Consider the following 17,521-nt stretch of genomic DNA (forward strand, 5'->3'; position numbering starts at 1 on the left):
ATATTTTCTTTTTCTTTTCATTTTTGTCCAAATAGAATAAAACTTTGCATAAATTCAAGATGCCGTTTGGATTGAAGGAAAAAAACAATAAAGGAAATGAGAGGTTCTAGTGTAAAAGAGAAGAAAGGAGAATAAAAGAAATCAAAGTCAATAATGTATCATGTTGGATTGCAAAAGGGAATGAAATGAAACTATTAGTTACTTTTTTATTCATAATTTGAAAGTCTAATTTATAAACATATGTTAGGTTTTTAGAAAATTTTAAAATTTTCATTAACCTCTTAATGTGTTTTTCCTCCATTTCCGCCCACTTTTGAATGCAAAATCAAACTAATAAAAAAATAATTGGATATTATCTCTTTTTTTCCCTCCTTGTCCTTTCCTGTCTTTTCTCAAAATCTAATCCAAACATCGAAAATTTTATCTGTCTATTTCCTTTCCTTTGTCTTCCGTTCCCTTAAAAAAAAAAAAAAAAAAAAAAAGTGACTTAAGTGATACCGAGTCACCAATTGACCAGCAACAAACTTGAATTTTCCACCCAACAAACATTACAAACTCGCAAAGCATGACTGCCTGAGCTACCTGCCACGGAGTTTATCCATTTCTTGATCTTTCACGGCATCATTAATCACAGCGGACCAAAACAAATTTGTCTGAATAACAACATCCAAATTAATTTGAAAGCAAACTAGTGCATCTTTTATTATTCATTGTTTGAATAAAAAAAATAGGAGAAATATACGTGTAGTAAATTAATTAAATTTTATATTGGCTTTGGCAAAATCAACACAACTATTGGGACTTATCATCATCTTCGACCTAATTTTTGGATTCTAAACCGGGTGAATCTAATAAAAAAAAGCATCATATATTCAAAATTACATTTAATAGGATTTTATGAAGATCGTACATCAATCTTTTTCCAAAAAACCTTCGAGCTGCTGTTTCAGGTATCTTTCTTTATTTTTTCGAATTCCATTTGTTAACATGATGTCCTAATCTACGTGTCAAAAAGTTTTTCCTTTTAATTTGATTGTCCTTAAGGCACCAGATAAATATACAAAAAAATAAGGTAAGACAACTATTAAACGTTTAAAATTATCACCATCATTTAATATATTATCTTTCTATAAATGTACCAAACAAGTAGATGTCCAGTATTATCTTTCAATTTTCAGATGGGACAATGGCATTTAAACGCTTTTTTAAGTTACTTACACACCCTTATTATATATTTTGTCTACTGCCATACTTGTTTAGACTTGAAAAATACCCTAAAATGTATTGTAAAAAATTAAGAAAGGAAATGCGGATAAAGAGAATGAAGCGTTGAGTTGACACGTAATCATTCTCATGAAGAGTGAAAATTGGGTGTATTTGGATAGTAAATTATTTGAGATAATATTTTAAAAAATATACTATAATATTATATTTTTTTTGAAATGAAATATATAAATAAGAGTAAATTTTATATACACCGTCAGTGCATACACTAATACGATTGGATGGATGATATGTGAACAAATTTTGAATTTTAAATTTGAATTTTATATATGTGTCATATATCTAACGGTGATAGTCAGTTTGTTAGGATATGAGTTTATTTAGATAATTTATTTGAGATAATTACTGGAACACTTTTTATGATGTGATGTATGTGAAATGAAAAGATAATTGAGAAGATAAAAAAGTGATTAAAATTTATGAAATAAATTATTTTATTTCAAATCTTCTCAATCCAAACACACTAAGTGTGTATATTACTAGTGTATATAAAATTAATCTTATAAATAAATAAAATTTGACAAATAATCCTCAAACACACTTTGGTTCGTTAAAAAGTCTAGGCTTTGACAGGTAATTTCACGTGCTCTCTCCTCGTCACCGTTCCCACTGTGGTTCACCATTCACACCAACTGGTCAGTGCGTTCTCGGACACAAAAGAAATTTCGACATCACCCCTGGTGCAGCCAAGATTCAAATGCTTTGATGAAAGGTATTGCTATTCCTCTGCTCTCACTTCTTTTCTTCTTCACTTTTTCATTAGTAGAAGTATTCTCTCCTCTATCAATGCTTGTTACAGAATTGAATTGTTTTCCTGGATCTGTTCTTGAAGATTAGATCGCGGAGAAACTTGATTGAGAACTCTTCTTCTGCAAATGTATGAGATTCTTGACAGCTGAAAATGTCTGATGCATGTAACTGTCTTTCTTGATTTTGGTTGGGTTCAGTTGTGCTTGAATTTTTTTGTTGTGGGAATTATCATGCATCTAGCTTAATCAGTGACAGATCCTTCTTTGAGGAATTATAGTTTTGACATGCTATCGGTTTTTCTTCAATTAGGATATCGGTGGTGGCTATAATTTTTTTTCTATATGATGATTGGGAGCAAAGCGAATTTGAATCATTTGTGAACGATACATGGAATCGGAAAAGCATTTCTCATGTAAAGATTAACTTATTTATGCTGGTTCTTGATTTTCCTTGATTCAGGTGATCATCAGCACTTCCTGATTTTTGCTTTTTTGTAGTCACTGCTCCACCATTTGAACCCTCTCTCCGGAAATATTGATCACCAAGATTTTGTAAATTTTTTTGATGGACATGAAAGAGGATCAGAAAGATTTGAAGAGACTACTGTAACGCGTCATAAAGGACCACTGTGCAAATTTAATGCGGCATGTGAATCTTTCTAAATATTCGGAGGTAAGAATCGTTATAACATTTCAATTTAATTGAGTGCTTGGCTGCTGGTAAATCTGATTTCCTGGTAGTTCTCATCTCTCTATGCGTTAATCTTAACGTTGTGTGCTAAATATTTGAAGAACCTCTGTAATTCTTGCATTAGTGACAACAAGCTGCATTTGTCTAATTTTTGGAATATCTTCGATAAAAATGTTGTGGATTGGTTTCTTTTTTAAAGATTCAGGGTAAAATGACAGCACTAGGTACCGTTTAACTGTCTTTTCTTTGTCTTTGATCCAGTAATATGCTAGTACGCCACTGAAACAATTTTGACAAATTTGAAAAATGGAAGATGGGGAGCTTGATGTGAGGAGATGGGAGGACCTGGACATAGATATACTCGTGATGATATTTCAGACATTTGACATTGTCCAGTTGACCTCTGGGATTGGTCAAGTTTGTAGCACATGGCGCCTAGCTGCATGTGACCCTCTGCTGTGGAAAATGCTTGATCTGTCAATGCTGAAGTCTAATTTCATCAAGATTCCCTTAGAGCCTTATGTGTACGTGGACGGTCGGTCTGATAGAACGTTAACCCGAGTTTTGAAGATTGCCTTGAACCTCAGTCGTGGAAATATACTGACTTTGATTTTCCATTACAATCTATATGTCAGTGATGATCAATTGACCTATGCTGCTGAAAGGTATAATCCAAATAATTGCTATTCTTTAGAATATAATACCCTGGTTCACCAATATGCTAGTTTATTATTCATAATTTCTTGCCTTGATGATTTCATTGCTCTTTACATCCTTAGCAAACATTATTTTAGTGATTGGAGAATTATGCTCTGATTTGAATGTAAGGTGAAGTATCTTATGTTTCCGGAAAGTCAAATTTCTTTCAGCCTTTATCTGTTGAGACAGAAAAGTATGAGGGTACTGCATATTGGTTTTTGTTTAGAAAACCACCAGAAAGGTCAAAATTCTTTCTTAGTTTAGAACAGGCACAAAGGAGGCAGACACGAGTTGAAAGAAGATTATGAAAGCTAAGGATAGGGTGAAGGATGAGATAATGGGTAGAAACCATATTAGGTAGAAATCATCGGCTTGCAAGCAGACATATGTTAGGCTGCTCTTTCAAAATGTAAAATTAGTTCTGAAATGAAAACTTGCCCCAAGTCGATCCTTTGCTTTGCGCATCCTATGCTTTTTAGTGGTACTAAATTCCTTTTATGCCATAACAATGTCACTATTATGGTTTCAAGTTCTGTTGCCTTTGTATATGAATTCCTCGTGAGTCACTTGGACTGGGGATTCTCCTTAAGAATACATCTGGTGGAATTCTTCACTGTAACAGATCTCATCAGAGCAATAGGGCTATCTAGCTAAGAAGTTTCACTGAACCTTACTTCTATTAAAATTTGCACATCTGACATGTCTAATGTAGTCACATCCTGTGTTGTAGGTGCCCTCGTCTTAAACGCCTTGTTATGCCTGCTTGGAATAGAATAAAAAAGACCGGAATCTGTAAGGCAGTTCGTATGTGGAAAGATCTTGAGTCACTAACGATGCCTAGTATAGCAAATCCCCCATATCTCATGGAGGAAATTGGGAAGAACTGCAAGAAGTTCTCCGAACTCAAAATTATGGGTCCCTGTGATATTTTCTTTGCATCGTCGCTAGTCACATTTGTTCCAAATTTGAAAGTCCTCAGTCTTCGGTGCTCAATACTAGTTAGGGATGCCCTGATCATACTTCTGGATGGCTTACAACAATTAGAAGTGCTCAACATCTCCCATTGCCTACTTATTGAAGTTCCTACACCTCCTGCACCGAAAAAGGTTGTCAGTCAAATTGACGAGTTAATTCTGCAGAAGGCTTCTAGGTTACGCAATTTTATAACCTGCATGAATCAGTCATGCATTATGTGTCAACGCACTAGAAATGATGAAGGGCTGATAAGGTGGTACAAGTATGAAGAGGAGCTCTGGAAAGTAGATGAGGTGAAATCTCTTGCCATCTGACTATATATGGCACTCTGAGAAGTAGGTCAGATTAGGGATGCCTTGCTGTAGTTTTGCGACATATTTGAATAAATCATATAAATAAACTTGTATAAGCCATCTATCCAATCACTGGATACGGATGCATCATCTGACCGTGTAGCAGTCTGCTGTGAGAGCTGGTTTTCCAGGTGAACTTCTAAGAAGAGAAAAGTTGTACTGATCTGTATCACCCTTGTACATAGATATTTCGTTTTTCTCATGTTCAGATCGTGTTTTTAACTTCGTACTAAATGTATACCTCATGTTGTGTCTATTGAAGTCTGCAGGGCTTCATGTCTAAACATGTTACTTAGCTCTTTCACTCCATCCCTACCCCAGTAGGGGTAAAACACTCCCTAGCCCCTGAGTTTATCGATATCTGACTTTTTTTTAGGCCTAACCAGTGTTCATTTGCTAAGGCCGCTTGTAATGCAGGTGCTGCATCCGTGCATTGGGTTTTGTTATTCCTGTGCATCGTTCTATGCAAGGGTGTTTGAACTATTTGTACTGCTTTTCCTATTCTAGAATGCAGTAGCAGATTAAGGCCCTGTTTGATAAGTTAGGTCCCGTTTGGATTACATTTTTCGTCATTTTTCATGAAAAAATTACTGTAGCGATTTGATGTATGTGAGGAAAAAAGGTAATAGGAAAATGTGTTCACGGAAAATGAAGAAATTTTTCTACGAAAAACAGCAATCCAAGCAAGGCCTTAATTTAGCACTTAAATTTAATGGAATTAGATCTTAATATATTCAGGCCGTTTAATAACTAAAAATTGAACATCTGAATTAATTAAATGGCAATGAATTTTTTAGATAAAATTTGTTCCCAAAATTAAGTGATAAGTTATTTACTTATCAGTGAATTTGATATGTACTCAAATGTATTAGATTTAATATTTAATAATTTAATGGATTTAGAATTCAAATTTCAAATTTACCAAACGCACCCTAAAATTTTATCAAACACACAGCCTTCAAGGGAGAAAGGGAAAAATAAAAAAAGACAGTACAGCTGCTTGGTGGAAAAAAATAGTAGTGCCTCGTCTCGATTCTGTTTTGGCAGATGGTAGCCGGCACTTCTGCTCTTTTTAGGTATCAGACAAATGGGAATGAACTTTCTATATTCCCTTCTCAAGGTCGGTGGTATACATCTTTTTTTTTTTGGCTTGCTCCATTGGGATTGGATGGGGTCCGTGGGAATAGGTGAGGGCATGGACGTCCAAATTCAGGCATTTCTTCAATTAATTTTGTTGTATCCTTGTCAATTTATGGTAAACATCTTTGTTGGCTGTGATCATGATGGTCATTCACTAACTTGTAGGATTACTTATAAGTTGCTCAATCACCAATTATGACTTGATAACTGGATGACAAATAATTTTAGCTGTCAAAGTTTAAAATTCTTACGCCAACATCAATGGCTTTAAAACTTGGTTTAAACATTTTCTCAAACGCTTAATAGGCACAAAATTTTGTCATTTTGGATATGTCAATATATTTAGAAATGAAAACAGTTGATATTTACCCACATTCAACAACAAATTTACACAAAATTATGACAAATCTAAATTATAACTCAAAGAACAATTGACTAATTTTCAGTAAAACTGCTACTTTGCTCCCAAAAAAAAAAACTGCTACCTCATAAGAATAAATATATATATATATATATATATTTGAAATTTGGTTTAATCGAACTAACTTTCGACTTACTTAACAATTCAAGCTCGACTTTAAAAAGATAAAAACATTTATTTTTATTTTTAAAAAATAAATAAATAATAATTTTTTAAATAAATAATAAAATATTAGACATATATATAATTTTATTATTAAATATATATATATATATATATATATATAATCGAACCGATTCACGAATCAACGAATTAAATATTTTTGAATTTGAATTGAAACTCGAATTTGATTTAATCAACTCTTGGATTCATTTGCTGTGAAAATGAAATTCCCTCAGTGGTGGCCGCTGGGTTGCTGGTGCTGATCCGCCTGTCATTGCAACGACTATTTGTGGCCGCCACGGAGAACAGGACAGGATGACCGGCGTTCCCTTCCGAGGGCTGGGGACTGGTCCACCAATTGATTGACCGGCTACTCAGACTGCAGATAGATGGTAGAAGAAGCAAATAAGATCGTGAATCGCATGCATTTGTATGTTTTTTAATTTGGGCCCCGTGACGTACGCTACATTTGTAACTTTGTTAAACGTGTCTCTCTTTTCTAGTTTAACATATCACAACGATGATTGTAATGCTTGTCGAGGAAATCAAATACTCCTTTCGTCCCATTTTGATAGTTTTGATACTTTTTTTACAAAGTTTAATAAAAAGTAATTAATTTTATTAGAACAATCAATTTAGGTAACTATTTTCCTAAAATACCCTCACATTAATTAGAGTACAACCTTATGGGAACTTGAATTGATGGTAAAAAAAGAATCAACTCTCATTAAATGGGATAGGTTTATAGTAACAACAACTTACATTGAATAAGGGTATTTGAGAAAAATTAAAATACAACTACATTCTTCAATTGGAAAGTGAACTATAATTTGGGACAGACGAAAAAGGAAACAGGACTATCAAAGTGGGACGAAGGGAGTACTATGATTAAAGAATGGAAGGTTAAGTAATAATTTAGGTAGGATACCGGAACATTTAGTTTGTTCTCATGGGTAAGTAATGTATGACCATAATTTACCCTAGTAGCCTATGACAAATTTTTTCCTACCGTTTGGTACAAGAAAACAAAATAAAAATATCACAGCTAATTAATTTATGTCTAGGACGTGGAATCTCACAACTTTCCTCTGTCGTGTATTCAAATAAATAAAAGAAAAAAAAGTGAAAATATAGCAGAAAAATAAATAAATTAAAAGAGTGAAGGATTTTATTCTGCTTGGATGCTTCCTACCTACATCACCCATGACATGTTATTATCAAATTTTTTATAGCAGGAGGTGGGTGGGATTTCAGAATTTGGACCTCTCTAATGTCTTGAGGTTTCAACCAATATCACACATCAAGTTAATTTCTCTTTTTATGAAATTCTTTTGCGAAATTGTTGCAACACAAGAAAAGAAAGGGGAAATTTTGAAAAAGGAAAAGGTGACAGACATATGTGGAATAATACGTTCTCATTGTACTTACCAAACATATTATTATTACTCCCTAGAATGAAACTATTCCCTTTCGCGTCTTTCACTACAAAATAATGCAATATTTCATTTATAAATTATAATAAATTGACTTTTGTCTATCTTTTTACTTTTTATGAGTGTAATAGAATGGGGTATGATTTATTTACTTATTTTGAGCTGATTTTTATAATGATCCTTACAATTTAAAGGTTCGAGCATGGGTTGAGTAGAAGTTGGAAAAAAAATATATAAAGTCCATAAGAAATTGATTTCGAGTATATAGAATTAAATTGGTGTAATTGTATTGCTCTGCAAATATCTTTTTTATTTTTTAAATTTATATCTTTATGGGTTATATAGCATTATGATGTGGCAGTACTATTAGAAATTATTTTTTAAGTGATGGTTTTGTTGAAGTAAACAAAGTGGTTTAGGAATATTTTTAATTAGCAAGTAAATGGGTATTTTAGAATTTTTAAAATTTTGTTGCACAAATAAGAAAAGTAAGGGAAGTAAGTGATATTTTTAAAACTTTAGAGGTATCAGGTGATATTAAGAGAAATTTTAGGTAAGGTTTTGATATTATCCCCTAAGAAAAAGACACAAAAATAGTAGGTCGACCCAACCACCTACCCAGGGCAAAAGAGAGAAATCGTAAATATATAACATTAATGGGCAATTAATAGCAGCAGCTGCAGTGTTTATACTTTATAGTAGCAGTATACTCGTATTTATACCCGAAAAAAGGGTAATACTAGTAGTATTACCTGTTAATTTGTCCTGATCGAAACTGAAAATCTTTTGGCCCTTTAGCTATGCCAGCCAGGTGATATATGGGACTAAATGTTTTTCTTTTTCTTATTTGGAAAATAATTAAACACTTGACTGAACCTGCAAAATTTCCCCCATTTTTTTCAATAAAAATTAATTTGTTGAGAATATTAAAAAGCAATACACACTACAAATATTAATCAGTTCTGTTCTATAGCCCAATTCCTGGTGAAGATATTTTCTTTGTTCTCTGTCAAAATCCTATCCGACCGAAGACCATGGCCCTGCAACTATGGGAGACCCTCAAAGAATCGATCGTCACATACACTGGCCTCTCCCCAGCAACTTTCTTTACAGTGGTTGCGCTGGGTCTTGCCGTTTATTACTTGGTCTCGGGATTATTTGGGTCGTCTGATCAGGGTCATCACCCCAGGCCTAGGGAGTTTGAGGAGCAGGTGGAGCCTTTGCCCCCTCCAGTTCAGCTGGGAGAGGTCACCGAGGAGGTGTTGAAGCAGTATGATGGGGCTGATCCCAAGAAGCCTTTGCTCATGGCAATCAAGGGTCAGATCTATGATGTCTCTCAGAGCAGGTATTTTTCTGTTTCATCTTTTCTGCAGGGTTTAAGGTCTCTGTTGCTTCCCGATTCTCTCTCGTAAAGTGTTTTTTTTTTTTTGGGGATGTTTTTGGGGGGGTTGGGGTTGACCTCGCATGTTTGAATCAATTCTTCTTGATGTTAAAGTTCTTTTGGCTTTGTTGCTTTCTCGGTATGAAAAAGGTTGAAGCTTTACGGTTGATTTTTCTAAATCTTGCACTGATTTTCAGTTCACTTTGGAATGGTCATATATGTGATGATTCTTTAGATAGAGGTTTTCACTTTTCTGGGATTCTCTTTTGCTTTCTTTGTACTGTTCCTCGTCAAATTGATCCGCTTCATTCGTGCACTCACTCTGATTTAAATTGACTAGTCCTAAGAGATGAAGCACGAACTTTGTTCGGCCTTCTAACTAGATAGAAATTGTCAAAAGAAAAATAAAAGGGTACGGGAGGGCAACTGAAAGGAGAAATTTTGCTTATGTGACTCTTTTATCACTCATCGGTGATTGTCTGCCTGTGGGACATGAAATTCCTGAACTTCCTTTGAGTGGTTTTCCTAACATCTTTAAGTTGTTTTCACGCGTTCTTTTTTGTGCCATTGGTATAGGTTTTTAAAATACTTGTCACGTATTTGATCTTATGATATTCGAAATCTGGATATTGGGATGCGTTATTCGAAATCTGGATCTTGTGTTGCTTAGGGTACTTTTTTGGTATATCCTTACGTTCACATCCCCAACTTTCTGGCTGTCCGGAAAAGCTTCTGCAATATTATTGTGTATTGCATGGTTTTCTTTTATGTCTTGGTATTTGGGTACAAAGAGCTTTCTCATCGTTAACGAACTGTCTTCTAAGCGTCCAAACGGAGCATTGCCGTTCCAATGATTTTATCTTTCAGTTGATTTACTGTTTTCTTTTCTTAATGTACAATGTGACAAAGACTTTGTGATATTAAAGAGAAGGGAGTAGATTTGGTTTTTGGCTGGGTTTTGACTTCTTGATGTGTTTACCGAATGTAGAACCAGCTAATTAAAACATGCCAGGGCTACCATCATCTTGAGAAATTCCATTGATGAGACGAAGTATTGAGAGTTATCTACTGCCATCATACCTACATGAAGTGATATTCTCTTGTATCCTTACATCAAGTTTTTAGCTGGAAAAATGCATGTGAAGACTGCATACTAGTTTACTTGATTTGTTAGCCAATTTAGTTCATCTGATGGCTGCCTGTCTCTTTCTTTTGCACTTGAATCCACCCTTCTCCCTTTCTGTTCCAGTTGCACCCTACTCATAAAAGATTCCAACGGAGGAATTTCTGTTGAATATACTCTGATCTTTTATTTTTTTTTTCACATCTGCTAATCTCCTTAATTAAGATTAGATCACCAACTTTCTCATTCGTATGCTCCAAAATTATTGTTATTATCTTCTCTAGTGTTATGTTAGATGTCATCAAAGTCATATCAGTACAAAAAGCATTATAACGGATACTCCTTTTCATGGATACTTTTCTGTTGGCAGGGTTTTCTATGGACCTGGTGGACCTTATCATCTTTTTGCAGGAAAGGATGCTAGTAAAGCCCTTGCAAAGATGTCTTTTGATGAAAAGGATCTCACTGGTGATATCTCTGACCTTGGTGTATTTGAGCTCGAGGCCTTGCAAGATTGGGAGTACAAGTTCATGAGCAAGTACGTGAAAGTAGGAACTGTGAAGAAGACCGTGCCTGTGAGTGATGACGTAGCGAATGGTGAAGCTGCAGAAAGTACCAGTGAGGCTACAACTGATGATAAGAAGCCTGCAGAAGCTTCTGATCGTGATGTTGCAGAGGCCACAGAGGGACGTCCATCAGAAAGTGCTGCTGCAGAAGCTGTTGAAAGCAAAACTGATGGTGATGCTGACAAAAAAGAGTAAGTGCGGCGGCGCATTACCGAGGCCTGAATGGGCAGCTAAGGGATTCCAGTTTCTATAAATGTGTAGAAGAAGAGGTTTACATGTTGTATCAACTTGTTATCCTGTTTTGCAAACATTTCCTAGTAGGATGCTCCTTACATTCAAACCTGGATGTCTAGTTTGTTGTATTAAGATAATAATCAGGCAGAATACACCTGAATCCTGAGTTGCCCATTTTGAACTTACATATCTTTGCTTGTTCAGCTCACTTTGGATATGTTGGAAGTTGAAATTCATGTGGATTTCTGGCGGTGATCGGTAATGAGAAGAATTTCATCCTTTCAAGACGTCGAGGTTTGTCATGCAAAGCCCTAACAGCGAAATGTCTTGGGCTCATCAGAAACTCCAATTGGGCTCGTATAGCTTTGTAAAAATTTTAAACTCTTTTATGTGTTACAGGACCAGTCCTGAAATTGGTCGAATCTATTACGATGGGCCTTTGTGACAAACTTCTTTAGACTGCCATTTCAGTGCTTGGAGGACTGCGGTGTGGTAGATAACCCACCAATTTAACAAAACTTACATATGAGGGCTCCTTGATTTTTTGGACAGCACGAGAAAAAATTAGGGACATGATATTATCAATCCTCAAAAAATTTCAAGCACTCTTTCCCCTTTTTTTTTTTGCATTAGATGAAGTTTATGGGGTGTGTGAGATTTTCCGAAGAGTATTGATATCATTTCTCACAAATTATGATTGGTTTGGTGCATTTATGGCATATTATGGTAATTTTGCATAGTTTGTACCAAGCCCGGAACGCTACTCCGCGCCGACGACTATCAGGAATGTGTAGTATATGATTGCCATGCACGTCTGCGGTGCAAAAATGGGCGCATTATTAATAGAAGAAGTAGATGAATGAATGGGAAAATGGAAGTCTCATGTCAGCGTCAGATGTCAGTACGATTGATTCTTCTGACATTCATCTACCTCCTCCTCTCTCTTCAATCAGTGTCCTCATGATCTCATCTCTAGCGATAATGCTGCTGTGTCCATCCTGGTCTCTGATGATCCACTCCTTTAATTTGACTATGGTGAGGGGGCTTATCCTATCAAGTTTAACATCAACGGGTTTCCAGTGGCGATGGAGCTTGGAAGCTCTTCAATTCAAGCTCTCTGAATAATATTAGGCCCTGGGTTGGGCTGCTGCTGAAGCTAGTGATCGAATGAAAGTGTTATAGGCGCATTTGGGTTGAAGAGTCGAACAGCTCCTGCATAGGGATGCAAACAAGCCGAGTCATCGAGTCGAGTTTTGGGATAATCGAGCCGAGTCTTAACTTAATTTTATCAAGTTCGAACTCGACGAACCGCCAATTTAAAATCGAGCTCAAGCTTGAAAAAAATAAAAAATAATTATTTTATTTTTTAAAAAATAAATAATATATATACTCAGGTCGCGAACTAACGAGTTTAATATTTTGACCTTGAGTTCGATTTGGCTAGCTCCGAGTTGAGCTTTGACTCGAGTCACTTGTGAGCGGTTTGATTTGTTTGCAACCCTATTCCTGCACATTCAGCAACAAGGTCGGTCACAATTCACACACCACATTGCTCCCCGTGGGGCAGGACAAATCCACTTCACAGGGGATGATGATGTTTTTCCCATGGCCAAGTGGTTTTCAAGCTCCACAAGCGAATAAGCCTCTCTTCCACTTTGAGCCGCAGTAATTAAATTTGGTGCTTGCTTGTAGTCATATCATACATCACAATCAACTTAAGACGTCATATCATACATCACAATCAACTTAAGACGTGCAAACTTGAAGCTGTGTTCATTGCTACTTAATTTGCTGTCTTTGGACTTTGGAACTCTTATTACAGCAACTGTGTCCAAATTAGACAGAAAGCTGTAAACGCATGGAATCTTATTTCTGAAGTCTCTCTTCCTGCAGTCGTATGAGCAAATTATACGACGGGTGGATATCCCATCTATAGATAAAGAAGCTGATGGTTGCGACTAGTCCACAATTCACTGGGGCAAGAAAGCCTCATTAGCTGCGTTGTTTACATATTTCTGGATAGAAACTGGATGCGTTTGGCAATTGATATACGCAAATGCCGCTGGTACTGAGACGGCTGTGAAAAGAAAGGGCAAGGTGGAAGCGTTGGAAATAAAAGAGTTCTCCAAATCTGACCTTTTAATAACTCTACAATAATACGTCTACTTAAGTAGGTGGGAATTGAAAGACAAGACTAGGAATCTTGTACGACATGAAAAGTTATTATATTGTATGCAAATCCTGCTGACATGTCAGTCTTGCAATGTGAGGCTAGCTCCTAACCTCCTAGTAGATAAAACAAAAAAAAAGGAAAATGCTAAATAAGCATTATTCTGATTTCTAACCTATTGTTCGTGTAACATGGAAAAGGAAAATGTCGTACTATACGACAAAAGAAAAGATAGTTTACTCTCTTGATTTTAGGAATTTTCATATTTGTACCCATCCGTTGCTTTGTCATGTCATGATTTCATTGGTGGACATAGCGAAGGAAGTAGATTGTTAAGCATGACCCTTTTTTTTGGGTTAATACCACTTTGTCCCCCCAAACTTTGGACGATTACCCACTTCAGTCCCTAAACTTTAAAATGGGACACTTAAGTCCCTAAACTTATAAATACCTCCCACTTAAGTCCCTAAACTTATAAAATGTGATACTTAAATCCCTAAACCCTTATAAAATGGGACACTTCGACCACCAACGGCATTCAGGATTTGTTAACAATTTTTCTTAAGTGGGAGGTATTTATAAGTTTAGGGACTTAAGTGTCCCATTTTAAAGTTTAGGAATTGAAGTGTGTAATCGTCCAAAGTTTGGGGGGACAAAGTGGAATTAACCCTTTTTTTTTTGGGGTGGCTGGGACTGCGCACCAGGTGGATTAAGCCTGCCAGGCAACTCAAGGGGCAAGTCAACAGAGCTTTATTCCTCGCGACAAGCTATTTCTACCGTAATGATCCGTAGGAATAAAGTTTGGACAATTTGAGCATCGCCGAGGATATTTCGTTGTGTTTCTGTGTTGGATTTCATTTCAAACAACTTTCAAGGACAGATTGTCTTTAAGGTTATGGAGTTTCGTTGACTCTTTCTTTCCTTTTTATTTCCCATGTTTAGTGTTGGAAGTTGGAACTGATTCACAAGATGACCGGAACGCCCTAACCTTAGCAAGTCAGGATATTACATTACAGTGTGACCAAATGGCGCCCACCATGGATTACAACATCATGAAAATATACCTGATGCGACTGCCAAAAACGCGATCTGAGCTGAACAGAGGGTGGCCGAGCTGATGGGGAGAAGCCGAACGAGCTATCTGCAGTGAAAAATGAACAGAGGGGCTAGTTTCCCGGAGCAGCTCCGACGGTCAAGTCAGCAAGAGCTTGAGAATAAAGTAACAGTGGGAAGTACTGTTGATGGCGTACCTTGTGTTGCCTTGTGGTGCTGTATTTATAGGCTTGTGGGTAGTAATTTCCTTATAGGATTAGAAGTCCGGCTGGAGAGGGAGTCCTTCTAGGGCTCCATCGGCTAGCTCCGAAAGATTCGGAGGCCGCGGCCCACCAGCCCCATCCAGCGGGGAGGCGACAACCATGCGCGAGCTAGCATCCTTCATGTTCGAGCTAGTCTGGCCGAACTGACAGGTCACCATGTCCGAACTGACACGTGGCTCAGGTGAATTTGCTCCTCTACAGTACCAAAAGGGCAAAAAAAGAAGATGTTGAAGTTGTATCAAGTCGAACTGTCAGTTGCAAAAAATAAGGGGTAAAAAAAAAAAACAGAACACAAGAAACAAAAACTAGGAATATTAGATTTGCTAGTATATTGGTTATTATGTGATGGAGTAAGGTGAGGGAGAAGCCTGCAAGATGACATCAGGTCGGCTCCGCTTCAAATGGTTGGCAAATCATATATATATATTAGGACTTGCTTTCCATCTTACACAACGCCTACCTATCTATCTCATTCTCCTAGGAATGGTAATGGAACCGGGCTTGTTATAACATGGGGGAGGCGCACAAAGTCTGAAAAATAGGGCAGAAAAGGATCGGATCCAGCAATTGTTTTATGTCTGCATTGCAACCATAAATAAAGAATGGGATGAGATGCTGTGACTATCGAACCGCAATAGTGGCATCATGCTTAAGCGTTTGGGGAGAAGACTTGCGATAAATTTCTTGTTCTTTAATAATTTATAATACAAAATAATAGGCGGGGAGCGAGGTCAGCGGTGCACGTACGTCTAGCTCTAGTAGTAGTGGACTTTCATAAAACCTGCAGGCTATGTATATAGCCGTAAGCCGTGCGTTAATGACCATTTCATTTCTTCCCATTTTTTTTTCTTTACCCTTCTTCCTCCTCCTCGTATCTTTCTCACCGTCCGTTGAATTGTCAGAATATCTTTCGACCTATGACAAATACTCTGCTACTAGTACAATTCTATGGACCCGGACATATATATATATATCCCTCTCAATCCTCCCATAAAATAACGTGTCATCCTGTTTTGGAGATCTCAGCTCTCCCTGAATATTTCTGAAATAGTTAATACGTTTTGACTTTGATACCATAGTTAAATATTCCGCATTTGCTGGCTGATATAATAGTTACGTGGCAGCTGTTCATGATCACCGCAAGCTGGCTCTTATCCTATAAATTGAACTTCTAGTCTGCAATCGTTAATTGCCTAACTAACAAACTCCTCCCCAAAGCTAGCTTGTAAGGTTTAATTAATTATAAGCAGTACTCTCATCTCAGGTCTCCAGTCTGAAAGAGTAACCACAATGCAAAGTCGTCGTGCTTGTTTGACTTTGATCCTCCTTGTTTTGATGCTGCTGCTGCTGTCATCTGGTTGCCGATGCAGCCGGGATTTTCCAGCACATGAAGATAAAGAAGAAGCAGAAACCAGACGTATCAGAACCAAATTCCTGGCCACATTTTTCAGGCACTTTGGAGTTATTCCCGAGTATGCAGATGACAAGAAGAAGGAGATTCACGTGGTCTCCCGCCGCCTTGTTCCCTGCGGACCAAACCCTCTTCACAACTGATCATAAGGTTATTCGACTCAAAAGATCCATAATATTCACCTCCTCAGCCACCCTTCTACATCGAAATCCACTACTCTGAGGGATATCACATACTGGCGATCCTTCGTTAACAACAGCGCATATATATATATATGTTCACAAGTTTCAAAAGGTGTGCTAGCCATTAGATTAGACGCTTGACAAGTACTCCGTTGTTTGCGGTCTCTCTGAATATATATTCCGGTTCTTAGTTTTGAAAGTCAGCTACCCAAACTATACTGTAGTAGATCAAAGATTTTATACTTTGATGAGTGATTATATACATGCTTCATACATATATATATATATATACCAGAGAAGTAGCTAGGGTATTTATACTTTTTGCGCCGTGCGGAAAATCAGAAGATTTGGTGGAGGATAAATATATATACATATGCCAGATGAATTTGTTTTGAACAATTAATATTTGTTGTGTTCAGATTTGAGTCATGAAAGCAATAGTCGGATGGCCTTGCTCTATTGTCATCCATGGACATTTTTATTGCTGTATATACTATGATGATACAGAATCTCTAGGTGATTGATTGTTCAATGATTATTGAGTTGAAGCAGAAACTTTACTTAATTATGAGTATGTAAAGAAATATTATTGAGTTCACAAAAAGCAAGGGAGATGCATGGTTTTACTGGGGGCTCTATATAACTTGTCCACGTACATCACCTAATTCCGTTTCTGGAGCAACAGTAGTAATATTACTGATGGAAGCAAAATGGAAAGCACAAATTAAGAGTTATTGGATATCAAAAGGCCATGCATCATGCATGTTTAGGAATTAAGTGGTTTCCTAATTCATTTGTCCTGACTCATGATGCCTAGTCTAATTTTAAGAGAGACTTGTGAATTAATTAGCTAGGCTCTCTCTCGCATAGACGAATACTTTTTAACAGCAAATTATGCATGAAGTACTAATTCATGCAACGGCTAAAACTTGCGAAAACACAAGTTCAAGTATATATATAATATGTGTAGAATCCACCATGAACTTGGCTTGTAAGTAGGATTTCGAAATTGGGAGAGATCAGAGATAGGCTAGTAGCTGTGCAGAACTACAGCGTACGATCCGTCCTTTGTGCAATGTAGTATTGGAAGTCATGTTGGAAGGGTTGAAGAAGACGTAGGAGAAGTTGGGACTAAGAAAGCCGAAATTCATAAAGCTCCTCTGGGCTCTCGGCTCAAGACTGAAGAAGCAGCAGCTGCATCCCAGGTGTCACACACAACAATAGTTACAAT

General features: G+C 36.8%; 2 protein-coding genes across 4 annotated transcripts; both read left to right on the forward strand.

Moving 5' to 3' along the window:
• The first annotated feature begins 1,888 nt into the window (after positions 1–1,888).
• Positions 1,889–5,055, forward strand: LOC113763814 (F-box/LRR-repeat protein At3g48880). Of its 3 annotated transcripts, XM_027307760.1 has the most exons (5): positions 1,889–1,996; positions 2,344–2,446; positions 2,532–2,706; positions 2,986–3,389; positions 4,154–5,055. In XM_027307760.1, exons 4-5 carry the CDS (start codon positions 3,031–3,033, stop codon positions 4,710–4,712), a joined length of 918 nt encoding a protein of 305 aa, XP_027163561.1. In that variant the 5' UTR covers positions 1,889–1,996; positions 2,344–2,446; positions 2,532–2,706; positions 2,986–3,030; the 3' UTR covers positions 4,713–5,055. The 3 variants fall into 3 exon arrangements, with proteins under 3 accessions (XP_027163561.1, XP_027163560.1, XP_027163562.1); XM_027307759.1 differs by lacking the exon at positions 2,344–2,446; XM_027307761.1 differs by lacking the exons at positions 1,889–1,996; positions 2,344–2,446 and adding an exon at positions 2,018–2,161.
• A 3,760-nt stretch (positions 5,056–8,815) lies between these two features.
• LOC113760537 (membrane steroid-binding protein 1-like) lies at positions 8,816–11,447 on the forward strand. The gene is made up of 2 exons (XM_027303163.1): positions 8,816–9,252; positions 10,782–11,447. The coding sequence occupies exons 1-2, from the start codon at positions 8,942–8,944 to the stop codon at positions 11,170–11,172; spliced, it is 702 nt and encodes a 233-aa protein (XP_027158964.1). The 5' UTR covers positions 8,816–8,941; the 3' UTR covers positions 11,173–11,447.
• Positions 11,448–17,521: the final 6,074 nt, after the last annotated feature.

Source organism: Coffea eugenioides, chromosome 2, assembly GCF_003713205.1.
Source record: "Coffea eugenioides isolate CCC68of chromosome 2, Ceug_1.0, whole genome shotgun sequence".
Classification (NCBI taxonomy): Eukaryota; Viridiplantae; Streptophyta; class Magnoliopsida; order Gentianales; family Rubiaceae; genus Coffea; species Coffea eugenioides.

Bases quoted from the DNA above. Each gene is read 5' to 3' on its own strand.
- LOC113763814 (XM_027307760.1), top strand. From the start codon at position 3,031: ATGGAAGATGGGGAGCTTGATGTGAGGAGATGGGAGGACCTGGACATA. The intron at 3,390-4,153 runs GTATAATCCAAA...CCTGTGTTGTAG, and splicing joins TTGACCTATGCTGCTGAAAG to GTGCCCTCGTCTTAAACGCC.
- LOC113760537 (XM_027303163.1), top strand. From the start codon at position 8,942: ATGGCCCTGCAACTATGGGAGACCCTCAAAGAATCGATCGTCACATAC. The intron at 9,253-10,781 runs GTATTTTTCTGT...TTCTGTTGGCAG, and splicing joins TATGATGTCTCTCAGAGCAG to GGTTTTCTATGGACCTGGTG.